Source organism: Chroicocephalus ridibundus, chromosome 3, assembly GCF_963924245.1.
Source record: "Chroicocephalus ridibundus chromosome 3, bChrRid1.1, whole genome shotgun sequence".
NCBI classification, from domain to species: domain Eukaryota; kingdom Metazoa; phylum Chordata; class Aves; order Charadriiformes; family Laridae; genus Chroicocephalus; species Chroicocephalus ridibundus.
Window position 1 is genome coordinate 18,675,709 of NC_086286.1, and position 26,913 is coordinate 18,702,621.

General features: G+C 39.3%; 1 protein-coding gene across 4 annotated transcripts in view; it reads right to left on the reverse strand.

Moving 5' to 3' along the window:
* Positions 1-26,913, reverse strand: part of DISP1 (dispatched RND transporter family member 1) — an 88,040-nt gene that overhangs the window by 33,083 nt on the left and 28,044 nt on the right. For 2 of the 4 annotated variants that reach the window (XM_063328231.1, XM_063328232.1), the window contains exon 2: positions 151-687. In XM_063328231.1, coding sequence (XP_063184301.1) covers positions 151-656 — 506 coding nt within the window. In that variant the 5' untranslated portion in view covers positions 657-687. Of the gene's footprint in view, positions 1-150; positions 688-8,497; positions 8,647-26,913 lie in introns of those variants that run through there. The other 2 variants (XM_063328230.1, XM_063328233.1) reach the window with 2 other exon arrangements.

A 26,913-nucleotide genomic window follows, 5' to 3' on the forward strand; every position in this document is an offset into this window, starting at 1 on the left:
TTGGTAATGCATCAAAGATTAACCTGTAAAAACCCTGGGGAAGAAATTTGGTTCATCTTCCTTTTTAATCTTCTCCTTTTCTCAGAAAATGAAATCGTTATGGAAGAGGTCACCCATACTGAGAACTAAGAAATAATGCAGTCTGCTTACCTTATCCTGGCTATATGCTGCTGCACAGGCTGATGCTGAAAATGGTCAGGCCACTGATGGTGAAGGCAGAAGGATGGGGAGGGCTGAAGACAGCAGGCAGGCTGATATATGGGGGCGTGTTTTTGGCAAATAGATGCTGAATACTCAGAAGGTGGCTGCATGCAGCACGATGTCATAGGAGATGGTGCTGAGCTGCCAACCACTGAATGACATTCTTGCTTGTTATTATGGCTACTTAAAGAATGATGGTATGGACAAGGGTGGCAGCATTGCGACAACATCTGCTGAGTTCTTTGGTTGTCTAAAGGCAGAAAGGATGGTTTGATGGTACCATTAAGTTGCAGGCAGCCATTTGGACTCGCTTTTGTTCTTGGCGTTTCCTTGGATGGGAGCTGTTGGACCGCGACATCTCCATCATTAGCTGCAACAATACCTGGGCCAGTAGCATTTGACAAGATGCTGCCATTGCTCAGAACCACAGAGTCACTGACGTTGCTCATAGCCATGCTCCAAGTTCTCGATGGATATGGGACGTTCCTGAAGAAACAAATAAAGCAAAGCTTATAGAGCCGCGGTGTTTTCAGATGCTCAGAAATATCTTTAGATTAAAATGAGTAAAGCTCCTCTCTCATCTTCATCTTTCACAACACACTGATCAGAACGTTTTGATGGACTTTCATTTGTTCAACAGAAATTTAAGAGTGAAGTTACATACTTGCTCAGTTATTAAACCAAAATATAAGTCAAATGAATAGACATTTGACAGCCTCTAGCTCACAGCTAACAGGTAATGGTTGAGATGCACAGGAACAAGATCATTTTGCACAAGACCAAGTAAAAGCCACTATTTAGGAATACATATTTTGGTGAAAACTATGTAACCATCCACACCTTGCACTTCAATTTGCCTGTGTGCTTTGAAAGCCAGCAGGAGACAGGACCAGACAGTAGAGGTTGTTTAATAATCATTAATGTGATGGTTTCAGTAACCTCCCTCCCCATCTCCAGTTTCTATTGAAAATGAGGCATATTTGTGTTTTTGAAGAAATTATTTTAAAATGCCTTACTTAAATAAATCAAGCCACTTCAGTAGACATTTGTCAAATTGTCTGGATGGTAGACTAGGTCTTCAGAAGAAGCTCAAAATGAACTGTTACGAATACTGAAAAGATAGAATACAACAACATGTTTTTCCCAAATTTAAAAAACAAATAATCCCAGGATTCAATTACTGCTGATCGAGAAGCTCATGCTTCCAAGTGACATGTATTCTAAAGGCAGTTAAGAAATGGACTGAGCTGTAAATAGAAGACATTAAAGATTTTCTTCTGAAGTCTTGTCTTTTTCAAGCAAAATATAAATAAGTGAAAACTACTACCACTAGGAAGGTGTCTGAGGAGCTTGGCTCAAAATCAAAATTTGCTTGAGGTTAAAAGCAGCCATTTTCCCCCACGTTAACTATAATTGTGTTTTAATAAGCTTTGAAAGTAAGTTGGAGATTATTATTTTGATAAATAACACAAAAGGTCAAACATCACACTTAAATAAGAATTTGTTTCCCAAGTTACACGGGGAGGAGGGAGAAGGAGAAAGGAGAACGAGGAAGAAAGAACACTAATTACGTCCTATTTAGAAGAATAAATCAACACATGCTTAAAGAACAGAATAAGTTAATTACAACTGCTTTGGCTAACTCAACATTACCTTTTTGATACTGAATTTAATCAACAACATTCCAAGTCTAAATTGCAAGGCGTGCATTACAGACACTGAACTTTGCAGAAAGACACAACATACAGATTAAGAGAGATAAGCAAGTAAGTTTCTAACTCTTTTTCTTCCCCAATACCTTTGCTGAGTGCTTAGAGAGCTAAGCCTGCCCAGCCAGCTGAGCTATTTAATTGCCTGAATGCTAATTCTGAGCAGAAAGTGCTTTGCAGAGTGGAATGCTATCCCCGGCAGCCCCCCCGTGCAGCACCTCCCCTAGACATAGCTAAATCCTTCACTTCTGAAACAAAAATTAATCCTCTGCTATTTGTTCTAGATCATGTGCAGAGCCAGATGCCCTGGGAAATCACTTTCATTCAGATAACCACTCAGAACAGGAGAATACACTGCTCGACAAGCGTATTTTTTTTTTCCAGCCTCCAATTCCACACATTCCTGCCGGGTACCCCCTCCCCTGGCCCAGGCAAGTCAAGCCCATGGAGAAGAGTAAATTCAAGTGGCTGCCTAAACTTTGCTTCAGTCTGAAGAGACGTATTAGTTATGTGAAATACGACTGTGTTTGAACAGTCTGATTTTCTCTCGCACTGTAGGGCAGCTTCAAAGCCTGCTGAAGTGGACAGAGCGAGAGCTGGACATCAAGGCAGAGAAAGCTCCTCGCGAGGCGTCTGGCAGTATTTTAGGAATTTCTGGATGCTTAATTTTCACATTCACTCACATGAGAGAGGCTGCACGGTGATGTCGATACATTTCTGTTTCTAAGTTAGTGACACATCCATATCATCACTTGACACTGCTGTACACTGATCAAAGTTACTGTCCCGCAGTTGTAACTACTGTTAAAATGGAAAATAAGATACAGAGATACTGCAAATATCTAGGCCCTTCAAGAAGACAGATGCACCATCCTCTTGCTTTAAGCCCAGGACATCTGCAGCGTGCAGCAATTGAGATAAACATGATTTTTAGTAGCCGTTTCCAATCACTTCATAAAGGAAACCTCACGTTTTCGTGTAATGCAGACACGTGCCAAAGAGAGATGGAAGCTGACTCGCACCCGCACAAGCTGGGCACTCCCATTACGGACACACAGGCTGGGCACCCAAAGTGTATCTGTGCCCCTCCTAAACACTGACATGGGAAGTTCAACTTTTGTTGCATTCAGCCCAGTAGCCTCCATTTAATATGATCAAAGATAAAATGCTTTCTTTTCAACAGATGGAATATCTACCTGCATGCCTTTCAGTTTAAACACAATCTTCAGAAAGGCTCTTTAGAAACTAGTAAATTCAAAGAAAAGCCCAAGATCATCATTACCAGTACCACAACAGAAATTCTGCCTTTGTTCTCCTTTTGAGCAAACTAGAAAAATTTTATCAGATCAAGCTGATTCTTTCTTTCTTTCTTCCTAAGCCTTGAGAAACGACTGAGTTCCGTCCGTTCTCATGGAGTCTTTGAGAAAGGCAATGGAAGCACCTGCTTACCTTGAAGCTCTTTCAATGCCATATTAAAGTAAGCAGGCCTACTCTGCATGCTTAAGGCAGCCATCTGATTAGGTATTTTATTCAATCACAGTTAAAAAGAACTGGGACTCAAACCAATTCTCTAGCATGTGAGTTGGGCTGTACATTTTCATTTTGTTTGGTAGCTTTTTTTAAACAAATGTAAGATGGTTGATGTCACTTGACAAGTCTAATGTTATCCGAGCTCTGTTTCTCTCATGTTTGAGGGCATTAAAAATTACGTACTATGATACCTCATTTGTGTCACGCTCTATACAAGCGACTGTAACTCCATTGACAGCAAAACTTCACCTGCAGCAGTCACACCAAAATATATTCTTAGATTATATTCTTGTCTCTCTGCTGTATTTTGTCTCCTCTGACACAACTGCAGTGACTGGGAACTTACTGAGAAATGCAATAATGGCCCAAGGAAACAGTTAACTGAGAATCTCTCCTTTAGAGGATGCACAAATAAGCCAGTTTAAATGCACCAAGCAAAAGCACAGTAAGATTTTAATAACACATGGACGTGGGAAATCAAAGAACCTGTTCATCAAGAAAAAAAAAAAACAAAACCTAAAAATAAGACTCTTTGAAAACACAGTCTTTGAGAATTCAGAATTCTTTCAATGCTGAGGTTTGTTTTCGTTGCATTCCTCAGACTGCTTTAGGATTTGGTATTCTCCAAACAGAGTGGGGGTTTCAGACTTACAGCAATTCACATCTGAAGGCTTTGAAACAGTGGACAGGTATTCTGAATAATGAGGTTGTAGATAATACAGGTTTTAATATAGACAGCCGTACTTAAGAGAAGATTAAATACAATTAGAAAAAGTGCTAACCTACATGTTCAATACATCACACTTAGGTATCCACCTCTCTAGTTGGACACGAGGTATTTTAAACATTAACATCTATTTAGAAATTATGCCAGCTGGACTGCTAAGGAAAGAAAACTAGAATTATCTTTAATTACTGCACACTTGATAACAGTAACTGCTAAGAAAGCACTTCAGCCATGCAGTTGAAAACAACAGCTTGGAAGAGTGTCATATCTGGAAAGTACCACAGTCTGTAGAGGCAATGTTACTTAGTGACAGTTTTATGGAGTAATCCCTCTATTATTTGTGGAGCTAACAATGAACACAGCTTACCCAGCAGACATCTGCCATCTGCACTGCAAGCCCTTCAGGAAATAAAGTAATGCCGTACCACACTGAAACTATGTAGGATTTGGTGTTCCCTAACTAGTGTGTTCTTTTAGGCTTGGATTAAGTTCACCTGTTCCTTTGGCTGCAACTGAAAGAATTTTTCTTTGCTTTAAAGTTTCTTTTTAAAAAAACCCCAACAACCAGACTTAAAAAAACATTGGTTCAACAAATCCCATCTGGACTCATAATGCCTGCAATTGAGAATGATAGAAGTGCAAATTCAAGAGGGAATGATGTAGTGGAAATTTAGTATAACCTAGTATATTAGTACAGATAATTTATAGATCCTTAGAAGACGACAGAGAACAGCTAAGTATTCTTTTAACTATACAAGAAATAAAAAATAATCCCCAAAATCTGTCCCTTGCATTAAACCAAAACTAAGCTGGTTATAAAAGTTTATATAGAATCATAGACTCATTCAGGTTGGAAAAGACCCTTGGGATCATCGAGTCCAACCATCAACCCCACTCTACAAAGTTCTCCCCTACACCATATCCCCTAACACCACATCTAAACGACTCCTAAACACATTCAGGGATGGTGACTCCACCACCTCCCTGGGCAGCCTACTCCAGTGGCTGACCACGCTTTCTGTGAAGAATTTTTTCCCAATGACCAGTCTAAACGTACCCTGTTGCAGCTTGAAGCCATTCCCTCTAGTTCTATCACTAATTACCTGTTAGAAGAGACCAGCACCAACCTCTCTACAATGGCCTTTCAAGTAGTTGTAGAGAGTGATGAGGTCTCCCCTCAGCCTCCTCTTCCTCAAACCAAACAGTCCCAGCTCCTTCAATCGCTCCTCATGAGATTTATTCTCCAATATTTTTCATTTAAGGTAGGATAAAACTCAAATTTCATTTAAAAAGTTATCTAAAGCCTTTCAGCTGTAGTCAGCATCACATCACTCAGCCAGCAGAGCCAGTCTTGGTATTCTGGACCTTTCAGACCTATCAGTTACAAAACATCGTGGGTCTGAGATGAACGTGGCGTTTGAAGTAACAAAAACATCTATTCACGTCAAAAGTTCATCTAAAACAGTTGGATTCTAGAAGTAGTGCATTCTTAAAATAAGCAACATTTAACAATGCCAGTGCTACCTATTAAGTCTCCTTCCAGATGAAATACTATAATGGCCGCGTAGTCCCTTAAGAAACTAAAGTTTTTCAATGTGGCAAATGGGTTACACAGTCTCAATCTGTAAATTCAGTTAAATCCTCTCCAGACTTGGTTTGCTATGCCAGCCAGTGCACACAGCCACCCTTAAGGAAGGTTTTTTCCTCCTTCACATCACCAAAATTCTTTGCATCTTTTCTTTTTCTCAGTGCTCGCAGGAGTAACAGGTGGTGCCTGGTGTTTGATACTGGATTTTGTGGGAGACGTCTAGCTATCTATCATTGCAATGGTCTTTAGCAAGTCAAACAGCATTTTAATGTTTTATGGTTGTTGATCTCCGTTTTGGCTCTCAGTTAGACATTTTTCAAATTCTCTAGCTCTTACTCCTATGCATTCATATGTGGTGCTTGGTTTCTCTCAATACCCCGATTCTTGCTTTTCCATTTCAGCTGTTAACCACTAGTCCTCCCTGAAAAGCTTTCACTATACAAAATATGGGCGCTTGCTAGAACAAGCCTTCCCTGTCCTTTCCACTTCTTTTTCAAGTATTTAAAGTATATTTTAAAAGTATATATTTCATCTTCAAGAAGATTCTCTAATTCTTATTTTATCAGCACACCAGTTTAGGCGATATACTTATTAATGCAACTGCTTCACTTTGAGGATCGATATGACATAGCTCCTATTTTTGAGAAATGCCATTACAGCCATTATTTTCTGCACACTCTACAAACACCCATTTTCTCAACTAATGTCTCCCTGTTAACGAGCAGATTTTCAGGAATCTAAGTACTTTCACCATGCAGTAGTAGTTAGATGACAATTACCAAGCAGAAGAGATTTTCAGAAGGGAAGCTTTCCCTCCTCCATTTTGTAGCAAGTGTTTGGAGAGGCAGCTAGCCCCTCCATCCCTCTGCGCAGCCTGAGAGGTTGAGAAGCTGTCCCATCCTGAGCCTGAGACACCATGAGTTCATTTCCCACCCGTCGCAGGCTGGCTCGAGAATTGCAATTCCTGTGACAAGGAGTTTCCAGATGTCACCGTGCCAGGACCACAGCTCATGCTACAGATGGGCACTGGTAAACCAGCATTGCCAAACTGGCAGGCAAACTGGCCCACCAACCACAGCTGTGGGGTGAAGAAGCTGGGAAAGACTGCAAAGAGTGGGGGAAAAAAAGAGTATTCTCCAGAGCTTGAGAAATAGATTTTGCTTTGCTTTTAAGCTAAAGTTACTTCTCCTGGCACAACCAGTAAAGCAACAGGAGACCATTTACAGAAATCATTTGCAGGGCTTTGACTACAGGAATCAATTGCAGTGCTTTAACGACAAAGGCTTTTTAAAGCCAGAATTCAAAATAAAAAAAACTATAGATAGAAACAACAACAAGGAGACCTGAAAATTCTCCTTGAGTTTCATATGATTCTAAAATTTTATTAAAAAAAAACCCAAACAATTAAGCACATATATCTAGGGGAAATGGGAAAAATGTATTAAGAAAATCTGAAAAAGCTTCAAATACTCTGAGTTTTGGAAAGAAATACAGCTACAAATAGAAATGACTGGAACAAAACATACTATTTCAAGCAAAAAAACCTGTGCGTAGTTCTGGAAAGCAGGTATACCTCAGCACAGTTTAAAAGCATGGAAAGCTGTTAAAAAAAAAAAACCCAACCCTAAACACTGCTTACAACTGCGACACTGTCATCACACAATCTTATTTACACAACTTACCGACTTTCCATGACCATATGAAAGACATTTAAGATTGTAATTACAAATATTCTGATCCAAAATAACTCTAACCCTGCTTACGCAGAAGGGGAAAAACCAAAATGTGTCTCTTTCTGGATGTAAAAGGAGTTACTTGCGTTGAAAGTTCCACAGGTTTTTACTTCATTGTGCTGTGGGATTAACATTTAAATTATTACAGCTGTAAAGGGACACAAAAGCAATACTCTCTAGTATTTTCCAGCTATGCCTACCATCACCCTGACTATATTAGTGTTACGTAAGAGGTTAAGAAGCCTTTCGACCAGCTGTTTAGAAGCAGATTTTTTTTGTTTTCTGTCCAAATTTAAAAGCTACATTTGAACATCTTTAAAGAATCTGTTACTAAGAATAGCATTTTTTCCTCATATTTTAATAGAAGCACTAAGAAAATTTTACAGCTACTGTATATTAAACAAGCAAAACACTCAGTGAGAATGCCAAGGCACATCAAGCAGGTATACACTGGCAGCACACCTATATGATAAACACAGAGCATTCTTTGCATTTAGCTACAGAAAATGTAGCAAAGCGGTTTGACACTAGCAGCCCAACAATCATTTTCTTCAAAAGCTAAACACGCGAGAATGGATTTTTTTTTCCCCCTCTGTGTTTCCAAAGCATACATTGGTTTTAAGTTTCCTATTTGCTGAGCCACACTCTGAAGACCAAACGATAAACCCCATATACCACTTTTATAATGGAGCATCTGCTGCAATAGCTGGATCTCGAGTCGGGGAGGGGTGTTTTTCTTTCTCACCAGCTCTTCAGCGCTAGCAGGGTCCTGTTCAAAGCTCTCCGGCACTTCTCCCCAGCTGTAGTCTTTTACGAGCCCAGGAGTCCACTTGCATTACAAAGTAGCATTTTAGGGTAAATAAACTGAAGGTACAAAATAGTCTTAGTTAAACCCACAACCTAACGCTTTCTGAAAGCCCGAGCTGTTTCAGCTGTAACCTAAGATACACTACGGGAACGCACGGCCAGATTAGGGGAAATCCAACATAACACACTTCCTAACACTTACCAGCCCCGAGCCGGAGAAGCAGTAAGGAGAAAACAGCCCTTTCCCGATCCAGGTATCCCCGACCTACGCTCCCGCTCTTCCCGCAGCCGGTCCCGCTTTGGCCGCTCGCCCCCAGCACCGTCCCGGAGCGGGGAGCGCCGCACCGAGCCCAGCCGCTGCTGCGGGGCCGGGGGAGCCGGGGCAGCCCCTCCCGGCGGCAACCCGCCGGCTCCTCCCCGCTGCTGCTGCGGGAGCCCCCGGGGCCGCTCCCCGCCCTTGGTCCCAGCCCCCTTTCTGATGCGGCTGGGTTAAGGCTGGCGTGGATGCAGAGGAAGAACGGCGCTTCGCCCTGGGGACGCGCACGGCTCCTCTTCCAGCTCCAACCAACACGCGGTGACGTGGAAAGGACAAGTGGCATCACCTTGCCACCAGCATTGCCGAAATGGAAAGAGCTGAGGGAGGCGGGATGCTGAAAATAGAAACCCGAGAGCCGTTCCGAGTATTTTTCGACCTCGCTTCAATCCTCCTTAGCTCTTGGAAGTATGCCCCGTCCCCCAGCCCCAAGCTCTTACTTCATCGTTTGGTTGTCAGGCATTTCTTACAAACTATCTCTAATGTTTGTGGCTACAAATCTCTGACACTTCAACAACACTACCACCACCACGACTTGGAAAAGCAGGGCTTCCCCTCCCCACCACCAGATTTTAAGATATTTGTACCTGAAATACCTTTTCTTGAGCTTCTTTCACTCCTGAGCACTTGAGGACATGGTAGTCCAAAAGTAAACATCTCACACACTCCTGAGATGCATTTTTTTTTTTTTAAGAGGACTTTATAAATATGAACTGAATTATTACAGACTATTGATGCAAAAAGCTGAAAACTCCAGGAGCAGAGAAGACAGTCTGGTCACTTACAAGTCAAAATGCAAAAATCAGAGATTGACAAATTCTGGGGATATTTAAACGCTCAATCCTAGGACTTCAAGAGCAAAGCAGCAGGTCACGTTTAGAAAGAGCCCAGTATTCAGGTGGGGAACACTGTACTCAATTTGCAGAGCTGTATTACGAGGAACTTTTTAAAACACTACTATGGGAAATGCCACAAGCTGGTCTCAACCTGCTCTGCCAGAGTCAGCTCAGACTAACTACTGAACGTCACAAGCCTCCCATTTTGGGAGGTGACTTCTGGTTTTTCCTCAGCTGTGGGTATCTCAGATGCAAACCTCAGAACTGGCATCCTCCTGGGGCAGATCTCGTAAACCAGTCCCCCGCCACTCCAAAGCAGGTCACAATCCACCTCCGACTGGCTTTTTAGAAGAGCTATCTTTCCCCTCCACTGACATGTAGGAGCTCTGATTTCAGGGTCAAGTTGAGCTGGTTGTAGCAAAAGGAATTTCTCACCCCCAAGCATCTTTATTCTTTGTAAAGCAAAAAAATCTTACCAAAAGGAAACACTGAGGCTCAATTTCCCTCAGTGTGACCTTAGAATTATACATCCTAACTCTGGTCCAAGTTTTTACACAAGGCAGCTCTTCCTGCTCATTGGATCTGGTCTTTAACAGGTGGTGAGAGACTGTGCTGCTTCCCCACTTCTAAGGGGAAGCTTTTTTTTTTTTTAAACCAGTGTTCCTTGCCTTTCTCACCTAGCTTCAACTGGGAAATTTCACTGGCATCAGCTGCCCGTTCTCCAGCTCCCGCACACCATCAGCGTCCTACCTACAGCATTGGTTTTGTAACCTTAATGGATTTCTAACAGAAAACTTGCCTTCCGTCCAGTACAGAGCCATTCAGTGCTAAATGGTCCAGGACACTTCTTATAGAAGAAACTCAGATATATTTATTGAGCAAAACAGCAATATTACAAATCAGATAAATTGAAACCATAATCCAAAACGGAAGTAGGATTACAAGATGGTATTCACTTTCTGAATATCTGAAACACACAATATATGCCCAGAAGCATCACAAGAATAATATCAAAGCTACTTTTCCAATGTCACAAAAGTCTTTCTGAAAAAGATATTTACTAATAAAAGTATCTTAAATATGTAAATATTTCTGTGTATCAGTTCACTGCAGATACTGTGCCACTTGTATTTGCTAACCACCTCAAAGAAGTGACAAAAGGCACATAGTATTTACTCATTGCTTTGATATCCAGGAGGAAAGAGTACTATAAAAATCTAAAGGATTACATTCTATTAAAGCTCTTAGATTACATGTACTGCACAAAACAGTGTTACTATATTTTTGTACATCAACTTACTGCAGATACTCTGTTCCCAAGGACGATAGTAAAATGAATGTATAATGTGTGTTCAGAGGTTACGCTTAATAAAATGATTCCCATGCAAATTGGATTTGAATACCGTATCATATATTTGAATTACAGACTTGTAGTCAATTACTGCCTTTACAGTATCCGAAGAGCAAAGTCAGCACTGTGAGTGCTGAGAAACCTTTCTCCCACGCTACGCTCTATCCCCACAGAGCCTTAGTTGTCCAACGTCCCCCCCAGCACACTCATGGTTTTGACATCCCCATCATACACCCTTTAACATCCCTTTCTGCACTACATTCAACTTGCAGTGTTGCTACTTATCCCACTGTTCATCTCCATCACTACCAGACAAATGCCGACTTCTTCATTTGTAATCGATTAGGAAACAACTGAGCTCTGCAGCATACGGAGTGCAAATACAAAAAAAAAAATCAGGGGAAGGTGGAAAAGGATCGACGAATTTAGACTGATTCAAGGCACATCGGGAATGTCAAATTTGATCTGTGGAAGCCTTGAGAAGATAAATGAGTAACACCCTGCTCTTTCCACCTGCTGGAAATGCATATATGCAGAGAATCTGCAGGACATCTGCACTACTAATTCAGCCTTGGTTTAAGTCAATACAATCCTCGATCCACCAGGAAGTTCCACCTACCTATGGTTCAAACAATATATTTTACAAGCAATAGAATTTCTACCATAAACAATATGAACTCTCAAAGCTTCGCTATTCATTAAAGAGAAAATGAGCAGAATAAAATTTGATGTTATGTCATCTTGAAGATTATTATTTTTAGATTCTACTGATTACTTAAAAATTTGTGATTTGGACTTCAAGCCCTTGAAGACAGACACGCTGCTCTGGGCAAAACTACTTTGCACGTTCTGATCAAAGAAACAGCATTTAAACTTAGAAAAATGGGCAAACCACCTCTTATCATAACAAGCATCTTTTTTTCGCTGAGATTTTAAAACAACAGTTTTCATAGTATGCTTAACAAATAAAATCAAGTAGTAGCACATATACTAATACAGCTCCCAAAATTCTATATACAATTCTTAGGAAAAAAATAAATACTGTTATGATAACCATAATAGAGATTCAAATCAATTATAGCTTGTATAATATATAAGCCTAAAAAAAAATATTGAAGTTTGTATTTGGATTTAGAGTACAGCTGACATACTGTGTTGTAATGTATGAAGTCTGATCATGCTCTCTCTTCAAACAAGATATAAAGAGTGGCAATTCTTGGCCGTGATCCTTTCATAGCCTTTCTCAACTGAAGACACCAGGCAACGCCATCAAGTGCCAGCCACTTCTGCTAGCTTTGGCTGGCCATGGTCAAGAGCTGCTACCCAGCTACTCCCAGCACCAGAGCTGCAGCTATTCCCTCTACCTTTTCTCGTCTGGATGCCTTCACATACCTCTCTGAGCTTAATATGACATTAATCACAGATTTTTCTTTTCACAGCAGCGTCTTTTAAAGAGGGAGATATTCGGAAGAAGCTGAAGGACTTTGACAGTGTTGGACATTAATAGGAAAGCTGGTGGCCTTTTTGGGTGCTCTGGGGACAAACTGATGCTGAAGGACTAGGCAAACACTCAGGTGAAAAGCGCAGAGGCTTTTCAGATCCCTGAAGGCCGGACAGAAGGTACCAGAGGCGCTGCAGAAATTCTGCTGAATTGCTAACGAACTGGGGAGAATAAAGGAATATGGAATAGAAGTAAAGAGCTAATTAGAGGTTAAAATGACAGAGTGAGTTCTGTACGTGGCACATGTACTCTGCACGTATTTTATTATAGCTACACTGAATTTTTATTACAATTCCTATCCAACTACAGAATTTCCTGACTGGTGTTTTTTTCTTGGACACAACATTCTCTATTGCATCTTAGATGCTATAGGACAGTACTTGCAGTAGGCAATTTACCAAATGCTACTTAAAATACAATGTAATGGGAGAAATATTGTAGGGAACCAACCATTTATTCACTATTTTTCATACTAAAGGATATTTTCATGGAACACTTGAGGCAATACTGAGATAGCGGTAGCTACTTTAATTATTTAGAGGCACATAGGGCACATATCGGGATCTTCCAGAATCTAGCAGTACATGGGACACGCCAGGGGCACAGTATTGAGAAATTTAATTGGACTGAGTCAGTTTGATCCGTCGGAGATTACTTGGTCTAGACTGCCACTGATTGTGCCACACCCGGCAATTTTGCAGGGATATTTGAGTGCCTACATGCTGCTCCCAAGTGCTCTGGGATCCAGATATATGAGGCAAAGACACGAACTGACTTATCTGAGACTGCAGCCACATGAATGCGACTACTAGACCTGAACAGCCTGAAAACTGAAGAGCTGTGTTCATAATGCATCACCCTTGAGATGGAAACTCTCAAAACTGACAGTTGGGAGACTCTGAACAGACAGTGGAGTTAATTCACAACCTGTGTTACCCCATCCAGAGATGAAAAAGAATACTGTAAGAGATAAAAACAAAAGCACCCAGCAATGAAAAAAAAAAACCCCAAACCTGTACTTAAATCTGTGGATTTATTTCTTTGATGTACAGGATGAAGAAAAGGAAGTGAATGAAATAAAAGGTATTAAACATAAAAACTCACATCCTCTTACACTGGCATTCTTCTATATACTCTTCCCCCCCAGGGGTGGAGGAGACAAACCTTCGTATAAATATAGGTCATAATATAAGCAAAACTAATTTAGTATCATCATACACCTATGGCTGAAGTCTTAAGTATTGAGCCTTCCATTTTCAGACTGCTAGCTCCATGAGGATGAAACATTGTCTGATCAATAGACGACATAAAGTAAATTGGCTGCCCTTCTCTAGTTTCTACTCATCCAGACTTCATCACAAAATCTTTCATAATTGATACCCTCAAGAAAGGCTGAGAATTAAGTGAGTAGAGAGGTTGAAAAAATCTTTAAGCCTTGCAAAGCAGTCTTCTCTAGCCCTAGTGACAGCAGAAACGTTAGATGTAATTGCTGATCATGCTCTATTTGTTTTTTTAGATAAACAGAGGACTTCTGGCTTGTAACCAGGAAATTTAAACCCTACGCACTACAGTCAATAAAACAGATACCAACACATTCTTTTAATATTCCGGAAACTGGACATTTAAGGTCACATCATCTTAAATAACACAAAGTCAAAGCACAGAAATAAATTTCTGGGGGCAAAGAGGATCTTTCATTGTCCACAAAGCGCCTAGAACAATGTGCTCTCAGTCCCTAGTGTAATTAAAGAGTCAGTTCAGTATGATATTGCAAACAAATAAAGCAGGATTCTAAACTATTTCATCTATTGATTTTTTTAAAAAGCTCTCAAAGTATGATAGTGACATTTTCCAGTCTTTTTTTCCCCCCGCAACTGAAACAAGACACTCTAGCATTATTTCTCTCACTTTTTTCATTGAGATCCTGAGGTTTTAAACCGGGTCACGTGAAGGTTGAGTTATAAAGTATAAGACTGTCTTGTTTTATGTACTTACAGAACAGAAATACTAACATCAGTTTAATGATTTTTCACTGAAGAACTAATAAAGATAAATCTCCTTTTTCCATGTTTCCAAATCACACATACTCTGAATTGAAATGCACATCTGAGGCTTTACAGGAACTCAAGTCTCACATCACACAAAAATCTTGAAAAGCTAGTAAAGTTAAAAAAATTCCTCACCTTGGAAGCAATTATTTACGTTATTAAAATAAATAAAAAAAACAAAGCTGTGTATTAATCATGAGCAAAACAAAAAAAGCCAGATTTAATACTACGCAAAAACATGGAAAGTTTCTAAGACAGTATTATTAGCATCTCAATTTTCAGACACTAATATGAAGAAAACATTTAAAGTACAAATAAATCTGTAAGCAGAACTGAAGTTCTATACTTTTGATTTATCTACAGCTCACAATGTTTTGAAGGAATTTTTAATAGCTTGTCTTCAGTTGTAACAGTTTTATTCTCTAGACAGAGTGCTCCAATAATAAGTTATATTAAAACGCAGCTGCATAAACATGTTTACACACAGTTACATTTTCTCATTCACATTCCTTGCTCACAGGTGTACCTTTTCCACTATGAACTAACTACATTTAAGTCTATCTTATGTAAGTGCACACATGTATAATGTCACTTGTAAAATAGTCCAGACTGACCAGAGGGAAAAACTAACAGAATGCTTTAACTGAATGTAAAATAAACAAGTGACATAAAAAGCAGTAATTCCATCACTTGTACACCAGCAGTATTTAAACTACAACCACCATCCTGATGTCAGACTGAAAGCAACTATTGCAGTTAATTTTTTTCCAAATGACAGGAGAAATGCACTTTACCAATATTCTTAACTACCATATTAAGATTAACTGGTCTATAATCAAAGAAATAACAAAGAAATGCATTTCTCCCAATCATTTGGAGGAATTCATACAGCAACAATCCAGAAAACACAACTGCCACTACTTCTATTTCAGCTACAGAAGCAAAGGAAAAATCACTTTTTCAGATTCATATTCTTAGTTCAGGAAAGAGCAAAGTCTTGAAATGGAAGGAATTCTTTTAAAACACTAAGGCATCCGTTCCTTTTAAGAGAGGGACCATTGTTTTGCACTTAATTTCAGGGAAACTAAAAATGTAACATCAATATTTATTGCAACTGCATAACTATTGCCATATAATAGGTGTGTAAAATAAACACTTATGTGCAAGATAAACATTTAGGTTGCAGATCGCAGGAAACTAACACTTTGTTGTTCATTTCATTCACCCTCACAGCTAAAGAAAGTAGAAGGTTCTCACTCATTTAAGAGCAAATTAGGTGATGACTGTAGTTCGGAAAGATTCTTTCTACATATTGCAAGTTCAACCTTCAACCTTGCACGCTTTTCCCTTGGCTTAGTAAAATTAACAGGAGAGAAAACCCCTACCAGCTTCTTAATTATTTATTTTCATAAAGGATCTTCAAAATCAACTGCCTAAAGCTTCAAATAATGCATGAAAGAGCTCCCTGGCTTTTGTGTACAACCCACATCACACCTTCGCGTTTCCTCATCAGGAAAGTGAAATAAGCACGAAAGTCTAAGTGTTTGGAATAAACAAGCATTGCTAGAGCCCATAGAGGAGCTTTTATTTGATGTGAGCTTTACTGACACTCTAACGAAGGCCTGACAGACGAGGCAGGCGAAAACGCTATTTGAGCACAAACTCAATGTTTGCTCACTAGGCTGCTTGCCTGCCAGAGGGTTACCCAAACACAGCCCCTGCAATGGGAAGTCAACCTTTTCTAGCTGTCTGTTAGCAAACAGATGCAAGCCTGGGAATTTCTCATATGTTCAGATAAATCAAGAACCAGACCTTCCAGAGCGCCAACCTCCGTAGCTTTAGAAGGAGATGTAAGATTTCTCTGGGACCCTCTGTTTTCACACTGTTTAAGACTAAACAACAGTTACTGCCTGTCATATGCATGTCACATCATTTCCAAAGCTGTTCACAGAAGTTAGTTTGGTATGTGTCTGTTTTTACCTGGTACTCAAAGTCAAAAACCTTGAGACAAGTCTAAACTATGAAACATCTATGTAACATTCCCCTACATGGTTGTGGAGGGTGGTTTTGGTGGTTTAGGTTTGTTGTTTTTTTTTTTTTTTAAATGATACCTCTATTCCTTTGATATTACGCCTAGGGATACTAAGGTGTATTATCTTCTGAAAAACATGATTTGGCATTTTCTGCAATGCATACAGGTTCCCTGGAGACACACAGTGGTGAGCTGTATTCTTGCCAATACAAAACTGCAACTGCGTACCTTCCTGATCAATTCTCAAATCAAAAAATCCTTTGGAAAAGCACAGGTGTACAGAAATTGCATTACAGTTGTATTACAAACCCAGATATATTATTTCGCTGCATGAGGTCCATTTAAAAACCATGTTTTTTTTATATTGAATATGTCCAGTATTGACCAAACATCTAAGATGATGTACTTGAAGGCTTTTCAAACTTGATGGTACCTCTTGAGATTTACATTCAATAAGTACAGCTGGATTTATTTAAAGATCAAACTCAAGATAAGACTTCAATTAGATTGCTTCTGCTACAGCCTCTGTGATGTATTCAGCCAATTCAGTTAGACAATATTGCTTTTTCCAATTACTACAGGCTACCCATTTTGCATGTACTATACATGCTCTGTTTCTAGGAGATTCATTGGAATACAATTTGGTTCACTACTGGTTACGTGAATTGTAGTATCAGATAACTTTGCATAAGAATTGAGGAATCTGAAGAGGATCAGGTGCCGAAATGTATTTAGGAGTACAGTCTCTTTCTGCACCCAGGAACTGAGGATCATGGAGCACTCCAATACTCCGAAGCAGTAGGACTGATCCCAGTCTTTCGCACTGGAAACTGGGGTATGGGAACTGAGAAAACACTAGTCGCTTTTGGTCATTACAGAGTACAACCATGGAAAGAGTTTTTTTATATCCTGGCAAAGACGAGTGACTGGGTGTCTGCCAGCAGTACCACAGCTGTACAGTGTCAGCACCAGTAAACCACCTCTGTATCAGACACAGAGACGGGCACAGAGCAGCTGCCGAAGACTTCTGGCAGCCCTGCGACGGCAGCAGCTGCACAGCCGTTCCGTGGCTAGGAGAAAAGTTTGGTCCCTCTGCAACTTTCAGCTCACTTAATTGGGCTGTGTACCTGTTCCAGGGCACGGGCACTGCTAATTTTAATAAAACTCAGAAATCAGTTTACTACCAAATCATTGAACCTTTATAGAAGTGTTCAGACATTAAAACCTGAACGTTCTTTTTACAATTTTAAATCTTATTTAGCAGAACAGCCTTGTTTAGTCTACAGTATTTGACATTCATCAGCCACATACTATTTTAATATGAGCAAGGCATGCATAAGATACTGACCTTCCAAGCAAGAACTCACAGCCCAATCAGCTATTGAAAGCAAAAGAGCAGCCACACAAAGATTTCTCCATTTGTCAGAAGATACTAATCTTTGCACATATCCTTTCCAAAACAACTTATGTATAAATCTACCAGCAAAAAAAATTAATATCTCTTTCCCAAAGAGTTTGCTTTAGAGACAAAGATAAGAAAAAAATAGTAAACCTAACCTTGAGGAAAGCATCCCAATCAAATTTGGATGAGTTGTTCTTCATGCTTGCATGACATATCCACTACTCCCCCCCTCAGTGAGCAAAAAGGTATCACATGGATCTGATCATATGCATACAAAGTTACTGGTAGGCATTAGGAAAGACTGTAATATTCGCCAGCATTCTTCCCGCCTTTCCAATACAACCAAGCGTGAGATGTCAGTATTTGTGCATGGCAAGGGCAAAGAGGTGACCCTAAACTCCTTGGTTACTGGCATATTATAAGCCAGTATTGAGAGCAAACTGTACATTTCAAGGGAAAGAGGGAGAGAAGGGAACCTGGAATGCTTGGCCTGAGGTCAGAGGACAAGGAATTTCACAGCTAGGTGATAATTTTAAGAGGCAAGTGCTTATCATGCAAACATGTGCTAAGGCACTCACTCACACACGCCCTCCTTATAGATTAGTTTTAATCCTAATAAATTTTCTAAATTCAGCTCACCACATACCTGCACATGCCCATTTGCTGGCGTAAGGATGGCAACCATAACAAGCAAGAATAACCAGCAGGAGTAGGGAGATGTGTTTATTTCAGTGACACTAATGATTTAGGTCTACTGAGAAGTATGTATGTGTATAATGTGTGTATTGTAGTATACATTATAAAAGAAATAGCTTTAGAGTTGATACTTAGCACTAAAGAAAGACTTTTAAAAAAATTTTGCTTAAGAAAAAGCACGTAGGACAACACAGCTAAAAAGTAGAACTGCAAATCGAAGGGATTAAATCAAGCACGACGCTTAATTTCTGGTTGCAAATTTTCTATAAAACAAGTTATTGCCGAACTAGTTTCAAATTCTCACAAAATGACAAAGCAGAAACAAAGGGCTGTATCTGAAATGCTTACAAACTGAAATTCCAGTCCCCTACATACAGGAACTTCTTTCATTAGGACAAGATGGAGAAGAACTCAGTGATTAGCATTCTAATTCAATGCTAAAACACAGTCGGGTACAATTGCTAAAGCCACTGAAGGGATTTTCCCAGGTTTCTCACTTTCTTGTTGAATGACCACACTTTTCCTTTCAGAGCTAAACAAGTCAACAGTTCAAAAATGTCATTATCTTCTGTGGCTTTCTTCACAAGTGCTTCATTACTACCCTACTTGCGCAGCTACTGTAAACACTCAGCAGAAGCATCCATACTCCTGAGATCATCAGTCAGAATGGTCAGGCTTCTTGTGCACAGAACACGTCTAAAAGATACCAGCCATCCTGAGCAAGGCTGCAGGTAAACACGTGAGTGACAGCAAACAAAGCTGTATTCCATTAAAATGGCATGGGTGAAACACATGTGTCTGCCTTCAGATGGAGGTAAATCAAGAAAAAAAAATTGTGCTGCGCGTTATTGAATTCTGCATAGTACTTAGCAAAAGCCTCACGACTTCAAAAATAAAAGAACAGCCAGGTCCTGTTAAATTTACTATGCTCACCCCCCCTTACATTTAAAGATGGAAAGAAATACTTCCCTCAGGGAAGGGGGGCCCAGCTCATAATTTCTGGATTAAACCCATTACTATTAGCTGCAGAATGAAATTATTAGTGACAGGTTCACTGAATTACCTCTTTACAGAGGTCACTAGAGCTTCCTAGAAACCTAAAACTGCCATTGTAAATTTAGCTAATAACAAGTGAGTTTTTTTAAACCATCAAAATTAGAGGTAAACTTAATAAAGAACCTGTTTTAATACCCTAACTTAGTCATGCACTTAAGTACAATGCATTTGCATTTTCTTCACTTCGAAGTTATAAACTGAGAAATACACGATTGCTGGCATGCACTGTTATTACATCAACATTTTATATCCACAGACGCAGATGTAGAATTTCTATTGATTTTCAATATGCTCCTTTCTCTTAAAACTATAACACAAATCGAGAATAATGTCCCTGTCAGGTACACAAACTAAAGCTTGATCGGCACATTTAAAATAAGATTAAACAGAGGTTTAGACTAGGATTAAACTGAAGCTTTCACCATCTAAAATTCTGTTGCGAAATGAATCAATTTTGCAAATATCAAGAATCTGGAAAAAAAGCCTCAAGAAACCACATGTACAAAAATCTTACTTTCATTCTGTGTTTATTAGTGCCATTTTAAAGCTTCATTCAATTATTTACAAAGGACCTTAGACAGAAATTGCTCAATCCACCACTTTATAGGCTATGCTTAGTTCTGTTTAAGCTTCCAAGACTGCTAGTAAACTCTGTGTACTGTTTCATGTAAAATACATATACCATCCTTGAAGTACAGCCTGTGTTTTCCCCTTCCCAGGTAAGCGACCTCATCATTGGATTACAAAGTCCCATTTCTCTTGCTAGTGCTCTCCCTCACTCTGTTCCTGTAAATTTTGAATTCCTAGTTGTACAAAGGATGCCCTTGATCCCTATCTACTAAACAGCCAAGTAGTTTCAGTCCACTACTTGGTGAGAAACCTGAGCTTGAAATCCTTCAGATGGATTTTGGCATAAAATCCAAGTTTTCCTCTTCTTAGAATTATCGTACAGTTGCCCAGCAATTATATCAAGGCATTGCAAAGCATTTGGAGCAACTTCTTTACTGCTGTTGCAGTGGAACTTAGGACAGTGGGGCATTGGTAGAAACAGCACTGGGCACAAGCTCTGCTCTACAACACACCAGTATGGCCTTGCTGCTTGGACTGCAACGGAACAGGAGTCTTACATTTGCTCCACTCCTCCCCCATGCAATGAGGGCCTTCATCCCTGTTGTCCCTCCAAAGTTCTCATCTACTTTGTCAGACTTTACTTCAAGAACTTCGAGAAGTAATGACGCTCCATCCTAGCTAAAAGCATTTTGAAATCCCTGTTTTTAAACAGGGTAAAATAAACATCTTCAATTCTTCTGGTTCATAAGGAACTGATTGGTAAAACGGTGCTGGAGCTGAATTACTGGGGAAGAAACAGAACACCCCACAAAACAGTCATGGTAAATCCTACACTAAAATGAGCGTCACCTGTCACAACTGAGCCACATTCATTAGTATTGAACAGGAACCTACTAAAGTTCTCATAGTCCCACAAGCCTTAAATAGATTTAAAACGTGCTGCTATGATTTATTTTACCAGTAGAAAGCTATTGTGCAAAGGTACTTGAATCCCACTGATGCTGGCCATGAGTTCCCTGGAACTATGACCAAAATTCAATAGTTGTGATATAAACTCTGAATCTGAAATAGACTGATATTCAATTTGCAACTGAGACTATACTCCACTAGAGTGCAGATTTTGTGGTTTAAATTCAGTTTATTATAAATTCAGTTCCTTTTGTAATTTCTTTTTTCTGCTTAATATTTTAAGGGGTTTTATTTTAACAACTAATACATTTCATGCAGTAACAGACAATGATGCGAAAGGCTGGGAAAAGTGCTTGATTAATCGACTGTGAGATTTGGTATTACCTTTTGTGCAGGGCATATCTGCTTCTGAACAAGGGAGGCAAACAACCTCTTCTCTGCTGTGCCAGTTCCTGTATTGTTGTGTTGGCAGAGTAAGACCACATTGTTCAATTACCTCCTGGCACTTGGTTTACCTCTTCAGAATGTCTAGGTTGAAGAAATGACCTTATTGAAATAAGAATTTCTTTGAATTGTTCCACTTTGCAGAATTTGCAGAGTACTCGCAGTAAGATTACGCCAAGAGGGGACAGGCACTTAAATACGAAAGTGTTTGGCATCCCACAAACAAAACATCAAGATAATAAATACCCACATAAGTAGGTAACCAAAATACTGAGAAATTCACATGAGAAGGCAGCCATTGAAATCCTGGAGTGGTCTAAATTACTCTATCTCAAAACACTTTTGCACTATTATTTCACTGATACTAACATATTTTACTACAGGTCCAAAGTTCCGTGGGTCTAGCTCCCCTTGCAGCAACTGGCACCTAAATCTGAAGAGCAACTTCTGCTAGCCTTCAAGGCACTAGGTGATCTGAAATTCAACAAACTCTGCCAGGGGCTGCACTGAATTATCTACCATCTGGAAACCATAAAAATCAAAATAATATGAAGGGTAACAAAAAAATACTATTAAAACATGATGGTGATGGTAAAGTTTGACAACTTTCCAACAGAACTAACTGGAAACCTACCTTTTCTGATGATCCTTACAACTTGGAGCAAGCTGAGTGAGAGCTATGAGCCCTGACGCATCAGATAAGGCTACCCAGCAGGGTCTCCTACCTGTGGAGATAAACGCCCTGGAGAAACTCTATTTCCTTCTACAAAGAAACACAGAATTTTTTATCTTTTAAATTGGATCAAAAAAAAAAATCAAATTTCAAAACACTGACATTCTTTGCAAAAGTACAGTTCCCTTTCTCCAGCCAATTCTATACGGTCTCTTTCTGAAAAACACAGCACTGTTCAAAATTAAGTTAAAGGATTATTTGGAATTGTCTTGCATAAACACAAGCCAAGTATTAGCTTAAGTTACTATAATGGTCTTTATATAGGCTCATAAGTCACACGGCAAATTTTGGCAGAAACAGACTTCAGTCTAACATACACGTTTAGGTATTTGAACCTAGTGCCAAAAATCTCCCAAAGATAAGTGAAATACACCAGGAAAACTGGTTTTAATATCCGAAGAGTTACTCAACCTGAACTGAATTTATCAAGATAAAGAATACATTTTTCTTTCTATTCTGAGGATGGACGAATCCTTCTGCTCAATATCTAACAGCTGTCGCAAACAACAGATGCTGGAAATTCTCAAAGAGATTTTACAAAAAATCTCTTATAGAGCAAAATACTTTGCAACCTAAACACCAGAGTTTCCGTAATGAAATCAATTTCTACGCCACGGTCTTAATTTCAGTCTACTTCATATATTCCTTCAACCTACGGCCTCCAAGCTTTACATTCAAGAAGTTCCCATACCAGCAGCAGCCTTCCATAAAAAGACTTGTTCACTTAACAGTGCTAGTCTTTGCTCAGTGAAATATTAGTTCCTGCTACCTGTCAGAAAATAACTGAACAACATACTCCGGTATGACAGAAAAAGCAAAAAATCTAAGCAAGAACAAAAAAGGCTACCTTTTCAAAACTGAGCCTTCTTGTCTGTGAAACCGGGTAGTTTATTCTACATAGAACAGTTCCGCTTACTCCTTAATCCAAAAATGAAAATCGTAACCTTTCACCAATTTACTAAAAAGCTTTTCTTTTTTCCACCCACAGTTTAAGCCAAATGTGTCTCAGCACTGGGTCCCCAACTTTAATTTCCTTCTACTTCTGCTATTGTTATGCCAGCGCTTCTAAATATTTACCCTTCCCAGATTCCTAAAATGGAAGGAGCTGGGGTTCTTTTGTAGTGCAGATGATTTGCACAGACCCCAAGTAGTGGAGAAATTCTCACGCTTTCATGGGAGGGAACTGGATTTAGGGGACACTTTGTTCATGACAGGGTAAAGTAATCTTTAATAAATTTAAATTGAAGGGTCTTTCTAACACAGAGAGATTATGTATACCTTCCTCATGTACAATGATAAACATTAAACGTATTAAAAAACATTCCATAGAGAACTGCAGATTTACATTTTTCAGAAAATGTATATGTGATTAAATTACATCTATATCTGGAAACATTTAGCACTAAGCTGCTGAAAAGTTATTTGACCATATACATCATTTCAATTTATCTTCCAAGAAATTAAACTGTCATTATAGATAAGGATTCAGTAAAAGCAAAAGCTTAATCAAAAAACCTAAGGAAAGACAAACAAAATGCCAGCATTAAACAATGTGAAAAAGGAAAAGAAGTACCAGTTTTATGGCTAGCAAATGTTTTGGAGTCTCCGCAGGGACAGCTTAGCCGCTGCTACCAAAGGGGAAGCCAGCTTGGTCTTCGCTGGCATCATGTGCATTCATCAGTGATATACAAGAGAAATGCTCCATACCCTATTTATTTATTAAAATCAAACCCATAGACTAACAAGTTAAGCTACAGCAAATCTAAGAGATGTAAACATAGAAGATACTATGGAATCATCTAAGACAAAAGCAGTTTTCCTTTTCTTCTTTTTGTAAGCACATACTGAGTTAAATTCTCCTACTTAACAGAAATCTGTTGCTAAAGCATTTATTCCTTCTGTTGCAACAGAACAGACAGAAGGCTAATTAAAGCCTGCTAAAGTCATTGATCATGCCATCTTAGCTGAAGCTGTGAATAGAAGTATCAATATATTATAGCATTCTTTATTTTAAAGTTGTCAAATTATGCACTCTAATTAGAAGGAAACCCTTCCAGAAAGTCTTTTTGAGCACTGAGCCTCTTTTGTTATCAAAGTAAACATTTCTCTGTGTGTATATTCCATCTGATAAAGCTGGATTTTCCCCCCTTATGGCTGCCGAAAACTTGGGGGATAAGAATCTAAATGAGATCATCATCCCCATATATGCCAGAATTCCTTAAGAATCTGTACAAGTGTATGTAGCAATTGACAGAGGAATATAATGAAACTTAAAACAAAACCAGTTTTCTGCACAGTGGGGAGCTACAGTTCCTCAATATCCAACTCTGAACACTCCACAAGCACATCAGAAAAGAGGAAAGAAAGCAGAGGCTGCCAAAATCTGCTTTTCAATCTAAGGCAGCAAAATAGTTATGAACAAGTCACAATTTCTATAAAATCAGAAAAAAAAATACTTCAAAGGCATGGTTGTTACTACCAAACCCATTTTGCACAGCTCTGCCAGTCTATCAATAACCACCTCTCCTTACGCTCCAGGTACAGCACCATTTCTCTTTCTTTTATACAGACATTTGCTTCTTTCTCATCTCCTGCTGCTATTTTTATATTTACCTTCTCTGTTCCTAAATTTTCCTAATTACAAGGTATTCTGAATCAGCAGACCCAGAAGCTCAGAAGATTAATTTCCAGAAGCAGCAGTCCAGATAGGAAAGAAGAAATCCCTGCATCTGCCCTGCAGGCAATCTTACCGCATAGAATACCTATCCGGATAAACACTATTTACCATTGCCAAGAAGTTTAGATGTGCAGGACAATCTTAACATACAACTGAGAAGTTTCTGTGGGCACACAGGTTCTACAGTCTACATTAACCAGTTTCACCTTTTAATCATTGCAGTGACCTGCACCGCATTTGCGCCTTCCACAACACTGAAGTGTCAGAAACCATAACGTTCACAGATAAGGCATGTCTTGAGTGTTCCAATTTAGGCTAAGATTATTTCAAAGCTATTTATCCTTCTGTGGGAAACAATGGAAGAGATTTCCAAAGATAAGTTTAATCACAATAATATTATCTACTTGTTTGATGCATCAAGGAACCCAGCTGCTGGCTTCAAAACTAGTAATTATCAGAAAATTTTAAAAAGAGGAAAAAAGTCTGAACTTTTCATAGTCTAACTGCAGTAACAAAAAGTGTAATACTACTGAAGACTGGGTCAAATTTTTTGTAACTCTTCGTTGTATCAAATTATGTGCTTTCCCATTTATCTGGTTTAAAAGGGTATACTTTAACCGAATCCGACTTAAAAGCAGAGATATGGCAGCTAGCTAAACTGGGAAACTGTCATAGTGTCACGCGTCAAAGAAGTAAGTTGCTAGCACTGAAGAGCACGGTAAGCATGCCTACCTTAAGCTGGAAAAGCAGTTTTAAAGAGCAACAGTTGTAAAGAACAGCCAAGGTTAATCTGCAGAGTAAGGAAGTCTCAAAATGAGAAATGTTTATACACAGTTAACAGTTCTGTATATATTATAAGTAACATCCAGAAAACAGGCCACACATACGTGCCTTTCAAAACAGTTAATGTCTAATATTTTCAGGAATCTTGCCCTCTAATGCAGGCTGTATGACATCAACTCTGGAGAGTGGAGGCAAAATGGAACAGGAGCAGAAAAGGCACCTGGAAAGAGGGAGCCCACTTCTAGGCAGGACGATGCCACTTTGAAAGGCGTCACGTAAGGAAAAAAGCAATTTGAAATACCTCTTTGTGTTACTCTTCAAGATAAGATTTTAATCACACTGAAAATAATTCTCAAAGGGAAACTGAAGAAAAAATAAACTTCAAGCTAGATAAAAAAAGAGAGCATGTTCACAAGAAAAGATGCAAATACTTATTGCAATTTTCTTCCATCCATCACGACAAAACATGACACTTTATGCCCAGATTTCCTACAGTCCGTATTTTAATTGATTATTTAGTTGTCAGCTAGAAAAGATGTCACTTTCTGGTCCTGGAGTAGTTACCTTGAACACAAATAAGCTAACAGCTGTAACAGAACCCTTCCCAACACAGAAGAATTAAAATCATGAACTTCCCAGAGCCAGCACAAAGCAACCCCTTCCTTCCTTACCCAGCCAACGGTGTGACTCATGAGAAACAGCTGACTGTACGCAGAATGAAGTCTCCGCTGGAAACCAGGCTCATGTGTTACATTTGATGTACTTCAGGCAAGTGAAAAACTTCATTATAACATTCCAAACAGGTTTCCAGGAACAACAGCACACTGAATTAGGGGCTAAAGGAAGAGGAGTTGTCAGTTGTAACTGCATCAGAAAGAAAAACAGGAACATGTTTCCTGGGGTTTTTTAAATTACACTTCAAGAGCTATTGTTACTAATAGCTGCTCCAAGCTGTAAAAACTGCAACCTTGGAGGGCAAAAGTCAAAGAAACCCTACTGATTTTCCCCGGATTACTCACAGAATTAATAAGATCATTTGGGAGCCAGCCTTGAGGTTATCAGAAATCTCTCGTCACAGGCCCACAGTACACTTTTGCAGCATTTCTGTTTACAACTCTTTAATGAACTGCAGCACTGAAGCGGAAATCCTCTTGCCTGCTAGTAGGTCATGCTGGAATGCAATTGGGGTACCTACATATTTTGCATTTCCAATAACGAAGTTAGGAAAAATTGAAGGAGATAAGCCTTAAGAGGTTTTTCAGCACAC